The 22,788-nt window shown below is 41.4% G+C and overlaps 1 protein-coding gene across 2 annotated transcripts; it reads right to left on the bottom strand.

The window, feature by feature from the left end:
• Positions 1–393: 393 nt before the first annotated feature.
• Positions 394–16,269, bottom strand: LOC134062359 (T-lymphocyte surface antigen Ly-9-like). 2 transcript variants are annotated; one of them, XM_062518345.1, is made up of 4 exons: positions 16,217–16,269; positions 4,238–4,311; positions 3,702–4,010; positions 394–610 (listed from the first exon to the last, which is right to left on the bottom strand). In XM_062518345.1, the coding sequence occupies exons 1-4, from the start codon at positions 16,243–16,245 to the stop codon at positions 480–482; spliced, it is 543 nt and encodes a 180-aa protein (XP_062374329.1). In that variant the 5' UTR covers positions 16,246–16,269; the 3' UTR covers positions 394–479. The 2 variants fall into 2 exon arrangements, with proteins under 2 accessions (XP_062374329.1, XP_062374331.1); XM_062518347.1 differs by having other exon boundaries at positions 3,702–4,007; positions 16,217–16,263.
• Positions 16,270–22,788: the final 6,519 nt, after the last annotated feature.

Here is a 22,788-nt window from a genome sequence, read left to right as displayed (position 1 = left end):
ATGACCTACCCTAACTCTGATTGGTTGAGAGGTGTTCTGGTGGGAGCGGTAGAGAAAACAGAGTGGCGACACCATGCCAGTTTCCGGGTTATTAGAGTTTTGGAACTTCAAACAGCCAATCTCTTGGTCAGTAGTCAATGAACTAATTGATTACGCTCTCCCCTCCTGCATTCAGCAGTCTTTTTGTAACTTTAGATCATGTGGTGCCGATATCAAAGAGTGAAATTCAAATTACAGAACATTTTCACGCCTGATAGCTTCACAAAAATATGAATTTAGAGTGAGATCTTTGTTGTTGCATTTCATACAAAGGCTAACTGACATTTATTCATTTCATGGTGCACTGCAAGACCATGCAATGTGTATATTATAGTTATATTTAATATGTTATTTATATATTTTATGTTTTATTTATTTCACCTTTTAGTGATTTAGTTCATCTTTCATTTATTTGTTTCATTTTGTCACAAAAATCCATTCTATAGCCCCATACAACGCAACACAATGCATAAAACGGCCGCTATGAGAACAATTTGAGTATGAGATGCTGGACTTGTACTCTGGGCTGTTGGACTTGGAGTAGAGGTCATTCCTTCTTCAGAAGTAAAATCTGAAAACAGAACAGGAGAAAATAATGATTCCTTAACAGAAAATAAGCAATGTATTTTATAAGCATCAGTCCATTTCACAACCATTTAAAGTGTAACTGCACCCTGAAATATGTTTGTTGAGCTGATGATTGATCGACATTACTCTAAAGTGGTGACCTACACTATTACCAGGGTTAATATTGACACAAATGGAATCGTGTTTCCCGAGAAAAGTAACATTTCGTATGATTTTGTATTGGAGATATAGCTCTCCGCGCCCTCTACAGGTTGAAACATGCCGTGGCATTTTGTTCCAAAATGCTATTGGAATGCTGACGAAGCCCTGCACTTCTCGTCCAACGCTACGTCACCGAGTCGTTACAAATTAGGAATGAAACGCCCCAACACCTGCTGCCCAGATTAGCCTACCTGTGATAAACAGTAGCTACGTTTACATGCACCCTTTCTAATCCGATTCAGGCCCAATCGGGTTGAAATTCCTTCATGTAAACAAGACAATCGGAATGAAAATCGCCGATCCGATTGAAATTTGGGTCGGATTGAAAGAGGTGGAACGGACACGTCCGGTAGTAAAATAGTTGTCATGTATACACTGGATCGGATCGTTCTCTGCTACTCTTCCCTTCTGCGCATGTTCAGAAAAGGAGGCGCAATATTTCTCTTATCAAAAAAGCCACCACGGTGTAGGCAGAGAGGGTTAAAGCTAGTAATGAAAGATCTTTGGTTAGGTGTAAACATAAGCACTGGGCGTGAGGTTGAACCATATGTTTCTTTTAGGTCTATGGATTGAACAGTGACGGATAACATGGCATCGGAAGAATAGGCTATTTAGTTTCGTGACACTTTCAAAACAACCACAAAATCTGACAGCATCTTTGAAGTTTAGGAAGTAGCCTACTAGGCTGCAGGCAGTTGGATAGGCTAACTGGCAGCTGCGTAGGCTTTGGTAAAAGCAACGACTGAAATGCAGTGATGAAGTCTCGTTTTCTGAAAGCCAAATATTAACAGGTAGGCTATTTTTCGGAGACTACAGTGGAGACAGATATTTTGCGATGTCTGAAAGAACAGTGTGGAAGCTAGGTAGACGGCAAGGACCTGATTGAATGCATTTCCGTACAAGTTTGAATTTGTGTTGCTGGGACTTGATAAACAACATCTGAGGTGCAAAACAACTAGCGAACAGTCAGACGTTTTGGTGGTTTGCTACCCCGTCAGATTACAGGATAAACAGCTATATTTTTGGCTTTGGAATACTTCTGTATGACCGTGCATGAAGTTAGCATTTGCTGACCGACTTCAGGGACGTGCACAGGAATTTTGAGGGGCAGTTGCTCGGACCTGAAAAAAGGGTACCCCCCCTCCCCCCTTAAAAAAAAAAAAAAAAAAAAAAAAAACACAACTCATCTCTTGGCCTATCTGCTATATGCCTCATTCTGGTCCACATTTTCCAGGGTCTGGGGGCTTGTGGCTGCTCCTCATCTTAGATGTAACGTAGCCTTAGCCTATGAAAAAATGTCATTACTAGGCTAAAATATGAGTCTGATTAATTAATCAATTCGCCTACACAGTGTCATCTTTATGTCATCTTTATCACAGTGCATAGTCTCTGTCTCACCTGTTGGTTGGCTTTTTCGTAGCCAACCCTGCATTGATGTGCTGCCCTTTGCTGCCTACTTGAGTTGTCTCTCCCTCTCCTGATTTTTTTCAGTGATCATTTTTACTTCAATACCCTAGTGATAGGATTTAGGCATTCAACCATTTTGAATGAAATAATGAATGTGATGCATTAGGCTACTTCCATCATTCATTGTTCTTGCTAAAACAAAATGTGAGAAACAAACTATTATGCCTATAAAAAAAAAAAATAGTAGGCTAGCCTGCTATGGGACAACGGGCTGCTTGTCTGCTTGCAGGCTGTCTGATTAGGCTAAACGTAGCAAACTCACCCTGGATTTATGGAGATTGTAATTAATATCATACAACTTCATGATGATTATTGTTCGTTTGTTATACATCACAAACTAACCTTTTCCGACAACGTTGAGGAGGCAGTCGGTCTCACCAGACAACCGCGACAATATCTTTCGTCGAGGGCCGCGATAGACTGTCATGCAGGCTCAACTCAGTTGCCAGTCGCGTGAAGCGCTGCAACAGTAGCCTATACGTAAACAGAATTTGCCCTCCTTCTGACTTTCGCCCTCGGTGCCCCAATGGAAGTGAATGAGGCTACTTTTACTTTGCGATTTTTTTAAAATCTAGGCCCACGTGAAATTCTGCATCCATTGTAGCCTACGATTTATTATTATTGTTTGCCCTCGGAAGGGCAACATGAGTCGAGAAGGGCATATGGGCAGTTGCCCGAGCAACCTGAGCAACCCCCCTGTGCACGTCCCTGACCGACTTGCTGTGCAGTGTGAAAGCGGCCAGTGAGTGTGTTAGGAGGACGCAATTTTAGTTTATATTTTCGTCGTTTTAGTCATTCTAATTATAAGGAAAAGAAACGAAACTCTAGGCCTATGATGTTGCTTTTGAACAGAAGAAAGCAGAGGCAGAGGATTGGAAGTAGGGAATATCTCACGCCTCAAACGTCATAGGCTATAAGCTCTCACGTCCATCTCGGGGAGCAAAACTGCAAGCAGGCTATATGCGCGTGAAGCTGACATGTAAACGTGCGCATCCAAAATACTCCTTCCCATGTAAACTTCCACCGATCCGATTGACCGATCCGATTGGTCATTCCGATGGTTGCATGTAAACGTAGCTAATGTCTGCAGCACTCATTCCCAGATTGACACGCAATCACCATGGTTAATTGGCTGCAGCAGTGCTGCACTACCTTCCAAATTTCAGAACGTCCTACCCATTTTGAAAGCCTTTTTCAGAAATGTGAAGTGGGTGGAGTTATGGGGTGAAGTTACACTTTAAGTAATTTGAAATAAATGTGTATATTGTATATTGAATCATAGTATGCAAGTGTCTAAATGTGTTCTAAAGTGACTAATTTCACCCCATCTCCATCCCCAATGGGAGACACACTGCATGTGGTTTTTTTTTCCATTCTAAATTAAAGCAAGTTTAACACTGACTCACCCATGACAGAAAGGTTGTAACCAGCACAGATGGTTTTCTTCTGTGTGATTTTGCCGTGGTATAAACCACTGTCATCCCTCTTCACGTTCGACAACTCCAGAGAGAAGGTGTCGTCATGAAACCTAACCCTTCCCTCATAAGCTGGCTGGACCAGTAACTTTATGCCAGGATAGTATCTCATAATCAATTCATCCTCATCATAGCTCCACTCCACAGAAATTATATCTGCTGCAGCTGTAGGCTTGTATCCTGTGTTGAGGATTACAGATGTTCCCTCTGGACTGGACAACTTGGTCATTGGACAGGCTGCTGATAGAATTATACAACAACACACATAGAAAATCAATTATGTACAATGACAATCAATTTTCAAATTCAAAAACCTTAAAGTCCTAATATTTGTGTTAACATACACTATGTTCTGGTCCATCAAACTTCACACCAAGTCATGTATGAACTATATATATGAGTATGTATGAAGGGTCAGTTACTAAAATGAGATACAGTATAAACAGATAGTATTTAGAATGTTGTACCATCAGGAGAAACGAACAAAAGAGTAAGTCCAAGAACCACCCATATGAGATGGGTCTGCCAGTTGAACGCGCATCTGAAAAGGGAAAGGTAAAAAAGATATATATAATAAATATGTTAGCCTACATCTATTGTGTATCTGGGCATATACAGTGCCTATAGAAAGTCATCATAGCCCTTTGAAATAGTTGCTTTTTTAGTCTTACAGCCTAAAATCAAAACCCATTTTTTAAAAATATATTTTTCCAGTTTTATTTACAAATTTAGCTGTACAACATCAAAATAACGAGAAAAAAGACAACAATTCTGAAAATGAATAACTATAATAACAGGGTTGGAAAAGTCATCATACCCCTGATTTAATACTGTGTAGAGCTTCCTTTTGCTTTAATTACAGCCATCAATCTGTTTCGATATGTCTTAGCTTTGCACACCTAGATTGGGGAATATTTGCCCAATATTCCTTGCAGAATTGCTCAAATTCAGTCAAATTCTGTGGGGAACAGCGGTGGACTGCTCTCTTCAAATCAATCCACAGATTGTCTCTGGGATTTAAGTCAGGGCTCTGACTTGGCCACTCAAGGACATTTACCTTCCTATCCTTAAACCACTGCTTTGTTCTTTTGGCAGTATTTTTAGGATCATTGTCGTGTTGGAAGGTGAATGACCTGCCCATCTTTAGCTGTCTAGCAGAGTGACTCAGGTTTTCCTCAAGAATTTAGGTGTAGCCTACTTGGCAGCATTCATTTTCCCTTCTATCCTGACCAATTGCTCAGGCCCCGTTTACATGACAACGCTGGGCGTTTTTGTTTTCACCGCTTTCACACCTTTAACGATACCGGTCAAAAAAACATTTGCGTTTACACACAGAGGTGAAAACGCCAAGTTGCCAGAAGAAGCATGCCAGTGGGTGTTCACGACAGTAGCTATGCAAATGCCTTTCCTCGTCAATGAGCGCGCTCAAAATCTAAACAGCAATGTAAGATATGTCAAGCACACTTTACATCGATGTTTGCACAACCATTGAGAGCTAATGCACAGTATTGCTTTTGAGTTTCTGTCTTGTAATTTTATTGTAGCCTATATGGCCCCCTAGAATAATATCGAATGTCTATCAGAACTGCCCGCCGCCAAACACCTGAAGTTGGCAATAACCCTGTATTTCGCATGCACGGTTAATATAGGCGACGGACATTCACCTACATTATTTACTGAAATGTAAAGGAGGCCAGCGTGCCAGTAGTGATTGTGGTATCAGACACTACAAATGATTTAGGGTAGGCTATTTTATTTACTTGGGCAACGCAAAGCACAGGGCAGTCTGTGGGGCAGTGTATTTCAAGGCATTTGTGAGACGTTTCGTTTGGAATGCTATCAAAACATTTTCGGTATGGTTTGGGATTTAATTTAGCCTACTTTTAGACTGTCTGATTATATCGCTAAATGTTGGGACTGATGAACACTGAAATCTGGGGGATATTTGATGGTTTAGCCTACTATTAAGTTTCATGTCGTTGAAAGTGTCGGGATTTCCACCAGCTGTTTGTGAGAGAATTTGTTGAACATGCTCTGTCTGTGCTGAATTAAATTGAGTTATTTGCATCGCGGCCACAAGTAGGCTAGGCTATAGTTGCTGTATGCGTATTATAACTCCTGATCGTAGCTAGTTCTGCATTAAGTTGATTACAGTAGGCTAGGCTACGTGTTCATTAACTCTTCTAGCAGGAGGAGGTGGTGGATTTATAGCCTACTAAGCCTACACTATTTTGGCGCAGGTTATTGTTAATGCGCTGCCGCTGGTCGTCGAAATCATGCAGAATTGCAACGTTTTCTTCCAGCATTGTCATCAAATGCAGCAGTGCAGCAGCACACGAACGGCTCCATGTTGTTCTGCCAAGGGTCTAGTCAGGTGAAGTCAAGCGCGGGGGCTGGACTAGAGGTTCGAGGTGGGGTAGGGTGACCAGATTTCTCTCAACTAAAACCGGGACACTTTTGTGCGTGATCAAATGTAACGTCAACATGCGACAGGTGAAACTTTTTTTGTAGCCGTCCTTAAGCCCAAACGGTAGTGGGGGTTCGGGGGTATCACCCCCGAGAAAATTTCTTAAATATTGCTGTGTAAATGTACAAATTCTGTGCACTTTCAGTCAGAGATTAGCACTGTCTGACTCCTAAACATTCCTCACCTATTATCTAGCCTATGCATGAAAACATTTTTTGAAAACGAGTTTCAGCCATATTATTTTCTCAGCCTTAGTTTACATTACAGTATGTGTGATAACTCTAAACAGCTACTCTTGTCAGATGGCCATTATACATCATTGAAAAGCTGAGATTCCAGACATGGGCGGCGCCAGGGTGTTGCTTGCTATAGCTAAAGCAACACCAAGATTTTGATAAGCAACACCAAAGCAACATCAAGTTGGCTCGAGTTTTTTTAATGCGGGTGAATGTCGCGGATGTCTTGGAGATAGCCCCGGACCTCTGTGCCTTAAAACAAAATATGAAAATCGCCCCAGAGTTTTTATGAGGTTCCAAAAAGGTTCCACGGCCAGCAGCCACAACTGCAATAGTGTTACTAACTAAGGAGTCGGGATAATTTGTTGCAAATTCGACAGCAGTGTTCTATTCTTCCCCCTTCTCTCTGACTGATATTACCAGAACCCGTCTACAGCTTCAGCGTAGCCTAGTTAATTGATATGGATACAAGAAGGGGCTGCCAGTGCAAGAAGAGGTTGAGAGTGAGACATCATCTCCCCCACCCCCTAGTACTTCCATCAACTCTGTTAGCTAGCCAACCTCGCTAACATACCGATTTTCATGCAAACTGAAAATTGGATGAGGAGTTGTGTTGGATTAATCCATTTACAGTTAGCAATTACAGTGGCACCTCATTCATTCATCATGGTTTTTTTTAGCTTTATGTGTTATGAAAATATGATGATGAGGACCCCAACGAATGGCCTTCATATTCTCAAACTACGTTGAAACTGCAAACAGCACAATTTTCTAAGTTTCCCGGGGAAGAAACCCCGGTACCCTAGCCTGGCTAACGCCTACCATTTCTCAAATGAGACGTGGTCTGGCAACCAGACGTTCATTTTCTCGTATTTGAAAAAATGCCCAGATCCGTTCATTGGGCGCCACAGATGTCTATCAAATGCGCATAGCTCACCCAACTCGTTCGTATGCAACGCTACGGGCTGCCATTGACATCAGTGTAAATCCTTTGCCGTCGAATGTAGACGCAAGAAGGCAACGGAAACTTCTCGGATGTTCTGTGATTGGTTCGCCAACATCAGGCGAACATTTGGGCGTTAGTTTCCAGACTGGCTTAGCAGCGGGATTGAAATCACCGCGCAAGGCAGTATGGGAACACCCAGGCTACCTGTACCCCGTAAAAGAAAAAAAACCCTCCTTTTGCACTATAGTGACGCTACTGGTCGGCGATATGCACTATGCCTACAAAGCAAAAAGTATAGGCTATTTGTCTGGATTTAAAAAAAACGACGCGAAGGACACAATGTAACAGGCTATTGCATGGTTCTCGAACTCAACAGGATTCGGGAAGATCTGTCCACGGTAAGACATTAGATTTTGCTTTTAGCCTACTTTATCTCAGCCTACTGTATCACAGCAACAGCTTAGCTACACCAACAAAATTATCCTGGCGCCGCCCATGATTCCAGACTTTCAGTACAGGTATGGTTTGCCACCTTTTTGGTAACGACCAATCCCTCTGGCTCACGGACTAATAGGTTATTGAGAATGATGACTTTCTCTTCAGCATCGTCATAGCGTGACCATAGACAGTAAAAGATATTGACAGAGCTATCACGTAGACGGCAGCAGAAACCGAGGAAGCAAATTTCAACGGTTTTTTTAGGTCTTCTATTTCCGTCATAGGTCTCCTGCGCAGGCTCAGGTGTCGTACACGTAGGCACGTCGTCTGACCGAGTCTGACCTATGGCGACGCTTTACTCTCTATGGACGCATGTGCATTCTCACGTTAGCATTGATTTCGGAAAAAGTTTATTACTCTGCCGATAAAACAGTTACGAGATTATGACGCCAATTTCACAATGTAGTATGCACTCCGACAGTAGAAAATTTTCATATAAAGGCTTAAAACGCTTCAGCTGTAACGTTATTTGATATCAAAGCAGCTGCCATACTGTCTACACTCTCAGAACGTTCGCTGCCCCCTTGAGCGTGACCTGCTAGCCATTAAAACGAGGCAATGAAACAATGTCACGTTGACTGCAAAGATTGTGCAGACTGTTGCGATTGACTGGCATACCATCACACACACACAAATCATACGTTGGACGCTTTATGCTAGTTTCTACATGGGTTTAGGTAGTGATCGGGCTATATTAAAACCACACTTCAATAGTGGTTGGTGAAAACCAGGACATATTAGTGTCCCGACAGGCTTTTGTTTGTCTTATTTTAAGTCAATTCTTCCTGAAAATAAGCAAAATTATCTGCCAGTGCAGTAAGTGAATTTGTCGTAAAACAAGCAAATTTATCTGCCAGTGCAGTCAGTCAATTTATCTTGATAAGACTCCTTTAAATAAGTCAAAGTCTTCTTAAATTAAGTGAAATTATCTTTTGAGAGAGTGGAAGTATTTTCATACTTAAAACAATACCAAATACACTGCAAAAAAATGCAATCTAACCAAGTTTAATTATCTTATATTAAGATCAAAAATCTATTTGGTATTGTAATAATGTAATAATGTAATAATGCACCTATTTTTTCGATGACAATTACAAAAAACTGCCACCCTTATTTCAATGGTAGGTGGATCCTTATTCAGGAGACATTGAACTTTCTAAAAATGTGGTATAACAACTTTTCCTCAAAAATGCCTACCGCATTATTAGTAGGCTATTTATATGATCTATTTTGAGACTAGTCTAAGCGTTATTCCACAGAATTTTGTGTTGTAGAATTCAGACCCACACTCCTATTCGGAAGGTGGCGGTAATGCACCGTAAAAAGCTGTTTGCCAACTGCCATAAAGCGATATGAAAAATAAGTCATCAGCAACCCCGGAGGAGTATTCCACGAACGGAGGTTTAACAAACACAGAGTTAACGCTGAACTCTAGGTTGATTGACCCTGACCACCGCACCGGTTATGAAATAGTTTAATCAACACGAGGTTGGTTAACACTGGGTTGTGCGCGTACACGCCAAACCTATAAAGACGTGATGTATGGAGCACGGAAATCCTGATCAATAGGGCGAAACAGGCTAGCTGCCGCTAGGGGCGTCTAGATTTCTAGGCGAGAAACGGGGCCGCATGTTTCTCAGAACTCGAACGCAGGCTGTAATAAATTAGAAAAAGTTTTTTAAAGTAACACCAAAGCCTCTGCCATTCAGAGAAACCCTGGTAGCGAATCGCTGACTGCGTGAATGCATACGTTTCATGAAAAAGCACGTTCCTAAATATCTGAACTATGAATCTATTCATATCTCAGTTAAATTTTCTTAGCATTCCTACCACATAACCTGTTATTTTATAAGGATGTAGGCTACTCCGGCGGGCCCAAGCGATCATCTGACCAAGTAAAGATGAAATGTTACGATTCATGGTAGTAATTATATTATTTTTCCACATACATTTCTACATCTCTTTGCGCGGAATGGCTATATTGTGGAGGACGGCGCATGCAACAATTACGCAAGCCCGTTCGGACACACTCTACGTAGGCATTGACATTTGGACTTCAATGTCCCAAATGTGTTTTCAATCGCGGGTTCTGCTGTGTGTCAGGTTAAATGTTGCCTGTGGTCCAGGAGCGGGTTTAGGGTACAGGGTGATGAGCGTCGGGAGGCATGGATACCCTCGATCCCCAAGGCTACCCATCGAATTGCGCTGCGACCAAATACAAACTTTGAGCTATCTTGCACAAGCACATCTATATATTATGTTCACATAATCGGCCTCATATATGGATGGGGCCTTTATAGGCACTTGTGCCATCAATGCACCCAATGACATAATATTGTATCCGAATGGTATCATTGATATCCATATGGAAAGTCAACAGCAAGGATAATTTCTGTACCACTTGGGGACACTTGAAGCATTGGTGACATGTGAGTTGGTGAAACTCCATTTCAACGACCCTCGTGAGTTGTGGCCAGGAAAGCGGATGAAGTCGCGCACTAACCGCTCCAGCGCAAGACAGACTGTACGCACTGATTGGCAGACCGTAGCTTTCCCTATTCTCAGCATCTCAAATACTGTACAGAAAATTACACTTCGCAAATAGATGGAGAGCTATGCAAATAGTTTGCAGTGAACTGTGGCAGGTTCACGATTGGTAACGTAGGGCTGGAGAAGGCTATTTAATTAAATATATTAAAGTTTAACGTGAAAAACGATAGGCTATCGCTTCAGCCAAAATTCATCAAGATGTCGAGCCGTGGTCTTATCAATCTCTCTCGGTGAATTGCACGAATTATTTGCGCTTGCGGCCTCTCATTAAGGGCATGCCATTGCGAACACGAGAAAGCTGCGGAAAACGCGGGTTTAAATAGCCTACCCTGAGCAAAACCGGGTTATCTTTCAAACTTAACCTGTGCAAAACCTGCTCCGACCAGGTTTGGTTCAGAACATATGTTTCTATAGTAACTAACATAGGCTACCGTGTTCATTTTGGAACGGAAAACCTAGAGTTACCGCAAACCCTGGGTTAACTTACCCGGTTTTGTGATAAAACCGGCTTTGTGGAATACTCACAATCAGTCCAGGTGATGGCGGTAATGCACCACAAGTAGACTAAGTTGCCAACCGCGACCCCGTCGCAGTAAACGTCATTGCAAACGTCTAGAAGGTCGCGCACGCAGCCTGGGCTCAGAAAAGGCGGAAGCGGTACATAGAAAACAGCAGCACACACATACACAGATTGAACAAATACACTGAAAATGCCTAGTTGTTGCGTGGTGGGGTGTCAAAATCGAACCAAGGATGGAGTAAAACTATTCAGGCTTCCAGCAGGATCTCATCCATTTCAAAGAAATCAGCGACGTTTATGGTTGCAAGCCATATAAAACGGGTATGGGATGAAAGCTAGCTCTGTGAAGAAGAAGGACGTACGTGTTTGCAGTGCCCATTTCATCTTAGGTAAGGTTAAGCTTTCTTCATAGCTTTATGCTAAATCTTCCTCTTTTTTATTCACTGAGAAGCCTAGTTTTTTAAATCAAAGTTTACTGATCTTGGCTAATAGTTTGGTAACGTTTTGACTAGATGGCCCAGCTAACAATTTCTGGTTAGGAGAACGTTTTTAGAACGTTTTTTTCCTGGTTAGGAAAACGTTGCCTGAAAGTTGCGAAAGTTGCCACAAGGTTCCCCAGGAAAGTTTTCTTGACGAAAATACTACGTTTTTTTCTGGTTGTTTATTTTGGTTAGCAGAACGTTCTCCTACCCTTTAGGGAACTTTACTATATTTGGTTGCATTAACGTTCCCCTAACCTCCCAGCAACAAAGTGTAAAGGGGGAAAAAAATATGTAGAATTATAGTGACATCGAGGCATGGCTCCGCTGTACACTTGCCGTCTGCGGCGACAGCCTATCTGCAACCTGGGAGAGCGAACTTCTCTGATGACTAAGGCAATGACATTATACACGCATGACAATTCACTTACCATTAGCTGCTTGCTGAACTGCGACGAATACGGCTTGTTACCATATGCTAGTGTCAGCTAAGTATTTAAATGCGGTTAGGTCTAATACTTTCTTGTCTACGGTGTCTTTTCCTATAATAAACGATTAGTCAGATCAAAACATAAGCAGAGCAGGCGCTAGCCTAACACACTGTTTCAACATTCAAAACAGGCTGTTTTTATTGCATCGTATGCTATTAAAAGTCCTCGGTTCAGAATTATGATGGATTTTGGTTTATTTTGTTTTAAATTGGGACTGGGAATTGTGGGATAGGCTGAGTGAACAGCACAGTAACATAGGCTATAACTTGGACGTGTTAATATAAAACAATTCTCCCCCGGGAACATTGTGCTGTTTAAGATGCAGTCTCAACGTTTGAGAAAGAATTCATTGAGTCCTCATGAGAGTCCTCATCATCATATTTTCATAACAAATAAAGCTTTAAAAACATGAATGCATTTCAGGTGCCACTCTAATCGATTATGGATTAATCCAAAACTATTCGTCAGATTAGTTAGCATGAAGTCGTTGTGTGCCTGCCTGGGACTATGGCTAGCTAGCTCTTCCACCCGGTTTACCCTATACAGTGTTTTTTTAAAGCCTGTTGGACTTAATGGAACAAGTGCATGGAGATGTGAAGAATGTGATCGATACCATACAGCCAGCCTACGTGAGTAACTTTATCTCTGTGTTATCCAAATGTCTTAAAGTTAGCGAGGTTGAGTCTGCTAAAACACCAACACCCCAGAACTCACGGACCCGAGATGGAAGTTTCTCAACCTAGCTTCGCTGGCCCCTTTAGCTGACGGGCTGGCTGGTCGGCCGAATATCAATCCAACAGAGGGGGGAAGAATAGAATAGGGCTATATGTCGATTTTGCAACAAATTATTCCGACTTTGCAGTGTGGCTGCTGGCCGTGTTCAATTGGAAACTCATAGAAACTCTGGGGCGATTTTCATCAATCAACCCCACGCACATAACCAGAGAATACCGATATGGTTATACAAATAAGATACCTAAAAACAACTAAGTAGCAACGTTGTGTGAAAAGAGAAATGCAACCAGAATATAACGTTTTTTTCTTTAGTTGTAATAACGTTCGGGAAACTTTGATAACCTGGAGCTAACGTTCTCTCCAGGGTATTAGAAGGTTACTGATAAACTAACCACAGGAGAACCAGCGGCTAACGTTATTTGCTTGCTGGGATTCAACCAGAATATAACGTTTTTTTCTTTAGTTGTAAAAACGTTAGGGGAACGTTATTTGTTTTGACAACCTGGAGATAACGTTCTCTAAACGTTATTAGTAGGTTGCTGAAAAACGAACCATAGGGGAACCAAAAGCTAACGTTAGTGAAAGTTAGCAGAACGTTAATTGTTTGCTGGGGGGCCATGCGCACAGTTGTTAGCATGTTAATGTAGCGTTAAAGCTAACGTTAGCTTAGTAAACAAATGCATGCATTTTTAATTGTAGGAGATGTTTCACTCGACTCTAGTTGTCCGGATTTTGTGCCTTCATTGTTTATGTACGCCAAACAAACTCAAAATGTCACAGCAAAGATGGAAAGGTAAAAGTTTGCTCCCTAACTCTAATGTGATCTTCTCTAACTTAGCCCCACTTCTCTTCCCACTAGCCTACAGTATGTTACTGTATGTTTTCACAGCACTGATTTCTCCTAGCTGCACACTTTATTAACCATAGGGGGTTTTCATTAGCATAAAGGAACTGACACACATACATTCAGATCAGATGCATGTGACCATAAACCTTGATCCTTGTAAAATGCCATGACCTAGTTCAAATTGCTGTTTCTCAAAACATTGCCATCATGTTGCTGTGGTAAATGCAGAATTTTGGTGCATAACATTAATATATCCACTGTTGATGAAGTTTTAGTCTGTCTTGAACCAGAATATTGATGGCAGGTTATGTTTTTAATGTGTAGAATTTTTGTGAATGTCTGATTTTAGGTATCGCAGGAAAATGAGGAGAGGTGATTTCCCACAACAACCTGCTCCATCTTCAGCTGAACTGGATGGTACCATCGACCATTCCCTTGGTATGAATAGTATGGCACATAATACAGTATGTCATGTCACCAGGGCTATGTTATATTTTGAAAGTTGGGGACGTCTTGTTTCAACTGTGTTCAATGGAGGCTGCAGATTGTGCTGTGAAATTGCATCACATTAAAGTGGAAGCTATTTTGACCTGGAAGACCTTTCTATTGAGCTTGACACCGTTTGCAAATCAACACAAGCTGCATACTCCATCATTCATTGTGAACTTCTCTCTGACAGAAGAAGAACCAGAACCAGAGGCAGAATTGGAACTTGAAGAAGATCTTCCAGCAGCAGTAAGGACCGAATTCGACGAACTTGGCATGAGGTATCATCAACTTCAGGAAGACTATAGCAACATGCAGCAGGACTACAGAAACCTACAACAGGAGTGTTACATGCTACGAACTGAAAATGAAAAATTGAGGGATGAGCTACAGAAATCAAACTGGTCCTACAGCTCCGTTAAGTGCAATACTAGTAAATTGTTTTTTTTACATGACTCACCTCTGTAATATTTCAATGGCTTCTCACAAAATTATCAGGCAGTGTAGAGTGCTTTCGCCAAAACATGTTAAGTGTAATGATATGATGTATTGATATGAATTCATCTCCATGCAGTTACAAAAGTCATTTGTTGTTTATTTTACATTATGCATGGCTATTTGTTTGTGTATGTGTGTGTTTTGTAATACATGAAAGCAATAAAACATATCAACAAAAATGAATGTTGTTTGTTTATGGAAGACAGCAAACAAACACAGTCAAGTAGTGAAAGTGAACATTTCATCCAATTCATCTAAGTTAATGTGTTAGGGAACAAATCTGTAAATAGCCATATACATCTGTAATACCCACATAGGCTACTGTACAAAAATAATAACATCTGTGTACAAACAACTATAAAGTCAATTAAAGCATTAGGTTCTTGGTTATCAACATAATGTAAGGTAGGCCACACCAGTTGGGAACAGTCAGTACAGGTGGGGCACAAGAAACTGAATTTTTAAAGATAATCCACTCAATACATCCTAACAACAGCAAATTAAATAATAAGCATAAAAGTCAAAACAGTCAGATTAGACCTAGGTCCTAGGGGGGGGTTAATGTGGATTCAAGAACAATAACATCTGTGTACAGACATCTATAAAGTCAATTAAAGCATTAGGGCCTGAACTGTCAACATGTAAGGCAGGCCGCACCAGTTGGGAACAGTCATGACAGGTGGGGCACAAGAAACTAAATTTTTAGAAGATAACACATTCAATAGGCTACATCCTAATTGCACAGAAGTTCTCATCAATGTCTGTGTACAACACGGTCTGCACATGCCCACACACAACGTAATCGTATGCATCTAAAGACTTGTAGGCGTGAAGTTTGTCATGGGTGTACAAGGAAGGCTTGTCGATCAGGTAGGCTATGTGTATACGTCGGGCCACTGTAGGCTATATTCGGCAACTTACATATATCGTCCACCCACTATGGATCTGGCAGGCGATATCCATTTGTTAGCGTTAATTTATTTAAATAACATTCGCGATCTTTTAACGCTAAAGACTGTGCATACTCTGACAGATTGTTATGTTGGTCTATTGGCAGCGCCATTCTTTTTGAGCCCGGGCTGCGCGCGCATCCTAGCAACGTCCTGGTGTTTACTAACATGCGAAGGGGTCTATAAATACCGAAAGAAGAAGAAGAAGAATGCCTTACCGCCTGTCACTAACAAAACACGTGAAGCCATATGAACACAAAATTACAATCAAACATCATCTACAACTTTTGGAACAGTACAACATTGTGCCTGAGAGAAAACGGCTTAAACGTCCAATTTGTTAACAATGCAGTGCTCTGTTCATGGATAAGGAAACGAAGATAAGATAACTGCAGCTTAGAGGTATTGGATAGCCTAGGCTAGGTCATCTGTCATGCTCTTACGTTTTTATTTTCTTAAATTAAATGATAGGCTATGTGACAATGTGAAGATGAAGTGTTTGTGCATGCGCCGCTCAAACCTACCAACTCAAAATTGGCAATGACACGAACAAAGGAGTTGTTGTCATAGTGAGCTTAGCCTATGCTTTTGGGAATTGCACCCCAGAAAGTAAAACTACCATAGACAGTAAAATACATGATTAACATGATTAATCTACACTTTCTTTGAGTTGATAATTTGAGGATGGAAACGCGAGAAATGTGTCAATATCCAGCAACAAAGTGAACATAACTTACACTTACCTTTCCTTCTGACTTGACACATGGTCCATTCATGTCACCAGTCTGGGCAGTAGGCTAAAAGAAAGTGCAAGACGCGAGAATTCACCAAGTAATGCGCTAAGCAATGCAATATGGGTAAAAGCTGAGAACTACTTAGTGAAGCTTAGGGTAGAGTGGGGGAAAACGCCCCCCTTAAGAAAAATGTGGCATTACTGTGAAAACAAAAGCTGAATGTGTTCTGAATTATTATCATGGTTATAAGTGGCAATGACATCAATTATAAACCAACTATGAAAACTGCCTAGATTTTATATTTCTTTAGATTTTTAACAAACATAAAATGTAGCCGTTTTACCCCAGCAGTAGGGCAACATGCCCCCCATGGGTGGGGTAAAATGCCCCCCTCCTAAAAAAACGATTTGCTTCATACATTAGCCCAGGGCTATTCAACTTCAGTACCAAGAGGGCCGAATGGAAAAATCACTGGGTTTTCAGGGGCCGCATAAAATAAGACGCCGCAAAATAATTGTATCCAACAATATTTGATAAAATCAGAGTAAAATTCAGTTAAATTCAATTGAATTTTATACACTGGCATAGAAACTGAGAACATAGCCTATTATCCATATCCATTAAAAAAAACTTCTCAGACAGGTGATAGGCTGCCACACAAACTATACAAGTATTTGAAAACACCCAGGCAAACCATATTTCATACCTGGGGCCTGTAGCCTACTACGAAGGGAGCTCAACCTACCCATATGTAACCCAGGGTTACTTTGCTAAACCGGGGTTGACAAAACCTGGTTATCTTCATTGGTGTTAATCGGTACTACGACGCTGAGTAAGAAGTTGATTTGTTGAACTAGGGTTAACCTCATCGGAGTTGGTGCGCGTTCACATAAAATGGGCGGGTTGCAGCGCAAATCACCACTTTTAATGATGACGCGATCACGTTATTTTACAGATGGGAATGCGTTATGATTATAAAAAGTTGCGAGGAATTAAAACCCACTCTACGACACAAATCAAATACGTCGGCAGCAAACAAAGCAAGACAAGGCTGTTGGCAACGTATTGCAGATCGGATATATGAAAGTAATTAAAGTTTTATTTCACGTTCTTTAAATAGCCTTTTACGGAGGATTAATAGGTTGCGGAATGTCTGATATGTGTTGAAATAAAAACAGTTTGAGTTCATAAGAGTCCTTCAGATGCAACACAATTCATGCCATGTAGATTAATAATGATAATTGAATGTTTAGACCCATTGACTGATTAAGTGTAGGCTATGCCTAATCCTGTGAACATTTTAGATGCAACGGCAGTGCCGCTGGCAGCAGGTGAAAATGAAACTCAAAAACATTCAGAAGGTTTATATAGGCCTAGTTATAGCTTGCATTAATATTTCTTAATTATGAAAATATGTTATATTGCCTATGCTTAGGCTATTGCCTCCTCTTTGCCTCGATCAGCTGACAAATGCAACGAGTTCCCTCGGCTGAGAATGTATAGGCTATATCTTTCATAGGGAATATTATATGGAGAAAGATTCTGGCGGCTTTAAAAACCCTCGCCTTGCGAAGAGAGGCGCTTACAATTTGCGCTCCAATAATGTATCTTTCAAGTAGCCTACGTCGACATTGTGGGGTGTGGTTAACCGCAAACCTCGGGTTAACCAAGATCATAACCTGCTCGGAGCAGGTTTGAGATGCAGCGTAAATTGCCATGGCAGCATACCTCGGTTAAAACCTATCCACCTTTCGTAGTATGGGTTAACCGGGAAGTTACGCCACACGTGATCAACTTACTCTCGAAGTTACCCAGCTAAGCCAGTAACCCCGCTTCGTAGTACAGGCCCCTGCTGTCGTAGGATCACTTAACTTAATACCCGAGTTGAGGCTTTGTGCAGCCTCGATATGTCTAGGTAACCTAGATTTGTCTAACTTGCTTCGTAGGACACCCCACTGGTATGATTGTAAGTCAGCACTGAAGCGCAGTGCACCTCCACGCCCTCCCCCTCCGCATGCAAAAGGATCACCTAAACAGCAACAACTTCATGAGAGTATTGTATGATATTCTGTGGGTCCCTGCAATAGAAATGGTAGTGACAGTAGTTTTGAGAACATGCCGGGACCCAGTAAGCCTATGTCATTTTCTATTCCTGTTCTGACAAGTAATAGAAAACTAGCACATCGAGCCTACAGGGTAAACCAGTCAAATCTCCTACCTGTACCACTACAGCCTCAGATTTCCCCAGTGGATCATAGCTCCCCAACCCTTACAGCAAAACTAGCTCTCCTAAACATCAGATCTCTTTCAAACAAATCATTCTTAATTAATGATCTTATTTGCACATGCAACCTTGATTTTTTACTCTTAACTGAGACATGGTTAGACCAAGCAAACAGTGCTGCTACCCTCATCGAATCTGCTCCACCAAATTTCAGTTTTTTGAGTGCTACCAGAGCAAATAAAAGAGGAGGGGGGATAGCTACAATTTTCAAGGCATCCTTTCAGTGCAATCAGTCATCATTTGGTGAATTTACTTCATTTGAATATCTGTGTGCAAGCATTAAGTCTTCTCCTCAGATTTTATTACTGACTATTTACAGGCCTCCTAAACATTCAGCTAAAGTCTTTCTTGAAGAGTTCGGTGAACTGCTATCAGTCATTTGCATAGAGTTTGACTGTGTCTTATTATATCAGGGGATCTAAACCTACATGTGGATAATCCTGAGAACAATTATGCCAAGGAATTCATTGCACTAATCGACACTTTCTCCCTAACAGAGCATACAGGAGCCAACACACTCTCAAGGCCATACACTCGACCTCGTTATCACAAAGGGTCTCAATGTCTCCACAGCTCTTAAAGACCTGGCGTTATCTGATCATTTCTGCGTGTTCTTTGATGTGTCTATGGGGGTATTCACACCTGCCTTGTTTAGTTCGATTAAAACAAACTCAAGTTCGTTTCTTGCTTGGTTCGGACCTTTTTGACTGGTGTGAATACAATCACTCGAACTCTAGTGCGGACCAAACAAGCGGACCGAGACCCAGCTGAGGAGGTGGTCTCGGAGCGGTTCCTATCGAACCCTGGTGCGGTTCGTTTATGGTGTGAAAGCAGACCGACCTCGATCCGACCCAGTTACAGAAATCTACCTTTTTTGGATTTGACAAGCTCCCGTAGTTTTTGTGCATTATGGTAAATGTAGGATAGCTCCGTGACGCACAACAGCTGTAAGCAGCAGTGGGATAACGCTTTTTTGCCAACAATAATTTGATTTTGCATCTCCTACCCGTTCCGTCTTCCGTAGGCCTGCTGTTAGCATGTTGGACACACATGAGAGCTCTTCTCAGCTGTTTTGTTGCACGTCTTCGTCGTTGCAAAATTACGAGCATGATATTGTTAAACTTGCATCAAACGGTCTTGACGCTCAAGCACTTCTGCAAAGCTGTAACTGTATAAACTATATTGCTAGGATAATAACGAGTACAGTACGCAAACATAGTATTTACGGGGGCCAACTTTGACTTTGGCTTCCTATTCTTCACCCCACCTACACGTTTACCAGCCAATGGTTGAACGACCTTAGTACATGTGCTTTTGTTTATAAATTCTGGTCCGGTTGCAATTAATCACGGTGTGAAAGCGAACCGCATTAAAAAAGAAAAAAAGAAAAACAATCGGTCCAGACCAAATAAGTGAACTAACGGACCTTCCTGGTGTGAATACGCCCTAAGTCTCCACACAGTCAGAACAGATCTATGTTGGTAAAAAGGAGAATCATAAATGATAAGACAAGTGTACTTTTTGAGCAAGCACTCTCACAGACATCAAGTAATTTGTCAGACTCAGTAGAAGACTAATTGGATCACTTTAATGCAAAAATGGCAAACATTATGGATGGCATTGCTCCCTTAAAATCCAAGAAAGTTAAGGACAAACAGAAAGCACCATGGAAGCAAAATCCAGCGGTTAAACTCCTAAAAAGAGAGTGTAGGAAGACTGAAAGAAAATGGCGTAAATACAAACTTCAGATCCACTATGACATCCATAAAGACATGCTCCGCATATAACTTTGAAATATGCAAAGCAAGACAGTCTTTCTTTTCTAACATCATCAGTAGGAGTTCAAATAACACTCGTGTTTTATTTTCCACTGTCAAAGGTTAACAAATCCTCCCTCACAATTAGCGCCCGAACTTCTCTCAACTAATAAATGCAATGAGTTTTCATCTTTTTTTTAAAGGTAAAATTGATAAAATCAGACTCAATATATCTGCTAAATTACTCATTCAACACCCGGAACTTCCAGCCACAAATAGAGGGAAACTTAACTTGATGTCAGAGTTCAATTTGATAGACTACGAAACACTTGAAAAAACAGAACAGATTCTCAGCTCCTCCACGTGTGTCTTAGACACCCTGCCTACAAATTTCTTCAAAACTGTTTTTCACCTTATAGCCTCAGATCTCCTTCACATTGTAAATACATCACTGCTGTCTGGCACTTTTCCTAAGTCACTAAAAACAGCTGTTGTAAAGCCACTGCTCAAGAAGAATAACCTGGATGCCTCCATTTTAAACAATTACAGGCCCATATCCAATCTACCTTTTATTGGCAAAAGTATTGAAAAAGTAGTCTTTAATCAACTAACCACCTTCCTAACATCAAATGGGTATTTTGATTACTTTCAGTCTGGTTTTCGGGCAAATCACAGCACTGAAACAGCTCTCATTAAGGTTTTCAATGACATACGTCTCAACACAGATTCTGGTAAAACATCAGTCCTAGTGCTACTGGACCTTAGCGCAGCATTTGACACTGTTGATCACAATATTTTACTACACAGACTAGAACACTGGGTTGGATTTACAGGCATAGTTCTAAACTGGCTCAAATCATATCTACAAGAAAGGAGCTTCTTTGTTGCCATCGGCAACTGTACCTCAACACCAACATCCTTGACCTGTGGTGTTCCCCAGGGGTCGATCTTGGGGCCACTATTATTCAACCTTTATATGCTCCCACTTGGACAAATCATCCAAAATAATTTGATTTCATATCATAGCTATGCAGATGACACACACATTTACTTAGCTCTGTCACCAAAATGTATTTTGAGAATGTTCGAGTTCACCGTTTTTAGCCAAAACTCGTTAGCCTAGAAGTGACCGGGGCAAGTCCTTTGGCCGCTACAAAACGCTATTTTTATACCTCTTCTACTGTTCCAACCAACACTACACTTACGTTGTAGTGAGTAGAGGGTCCCTAAAGCCAAACCGAAGTATCCACACGTCTTTATGTGGTCGGATAGAGAGTCCAGAATGAATTTAATCGAGTCAGTACCTTTCCGGAAATGTCGCTGCTGCAGCTAGCAACGCGTTAACAACATTTTAATAACATTTCCGGAAAGGTACGGACTCGATTAAATTCATTCTGGACTCTCTATCCGACCACATAAAGACGTGGGGATACTTCGGTTTGGCTTTAGGGACCCTCTACTCACTACAACGTAAGTGTAGTGTTGGTTGGAACAGTAGAAGAGGTATAAAAATAGCGTTTTGTAGCGGCCAAAGGACTTGCCCCGGTCACTTCCAGGCTAACGAGTTTTGGCTAAAAACGGTGAACTCGAACATTCTCAAAATACATCCGAATGACATGATTTTGGTGTCAACTCAACGTATGTACTGCCAATAGTCCGAAAAATTGATCTAAAGTGCATTTCACTCCGGATTATCCCTTTAATTAAAATTTTGACTAATACCTTTTGACACTAAATTGACACCAGGGGTGCCTCTCATGCAGCGTGATGTGATTTATTTACCAGCGCTATGCCAGAGATATGCCAGGTGGGGCGCGAGCTGACGTGAAAAACCGGAGATTTCTTTTTAATCTGTAGCCTGTGCCTTCCTTTATTGATAATTACAAGAATGCACATCCATCTCACAAAACAAACACAAACAAGGTAATCTAGACTCTTGTAGGCCTATCATTGACCAGATGAAAATGTTAGTCTGTCCTGGAGCCATTGTCCGAAAAAAATTATTGATGTCGGAATTTTAATTGCAGCGGAAACAAAAAAAACTGTTTTTGTTCGAGACGAGCGCAGTAAAATTGAAGGATATCTTGGCTATCTGTCCGACGACACAATTGCTGTTCTGCGATCTCGAAGAACAACTGCTTGACAAACGCAAACACTCATGTTTTGTCTTGCAAGTGGACAAGGCCACCGACAGTTACAAAGGTGGTTTAGTTATTGCTTATGTCCGCTTTGTTAACTTGACAGCGGGCGAAGATATTCTATTCTGCGAGTAGGCTATGCCCAAAGTAGGGCCACTGCAGATGAACTATTCAACATTGATCTCAACCATTAGTCTACCTGGCAGAACAGGACATCAAATGGGAAAACTGTGAGGGACTTTGCTCGGTTGGCGCACAGACGATAGCAGGTAAAAGAAATGCTATCGTCGTGATAAAGAGTAGTGCCCGATGCGCAACAGACGGACGTTTCATTCAGGGAAGCGCTCGCATCAAGGCTTGACCTGAATAAGATTTTGAACGAGGTTGTGAGAGTGTTGAACT

The sequence above is a fragment of the Sardina pilchardus genome, chromosome 17 (assembly GCF_963854185.1).
Source record: "Sardina pilchardus chromosome 17, fSarPil1.1, whole genome shotgun sequence".
Classification (NCBI taxonomy): domain Eukaryota; kingdom Metazoa; phylum Chordata; class Actinopteri; order Clupeiformes; family Clupeidae; genus Sardina; species Sardina pilchardus.
This window is presented reverse-complemented; position numbering and strand designations above follow the sequence as displayed.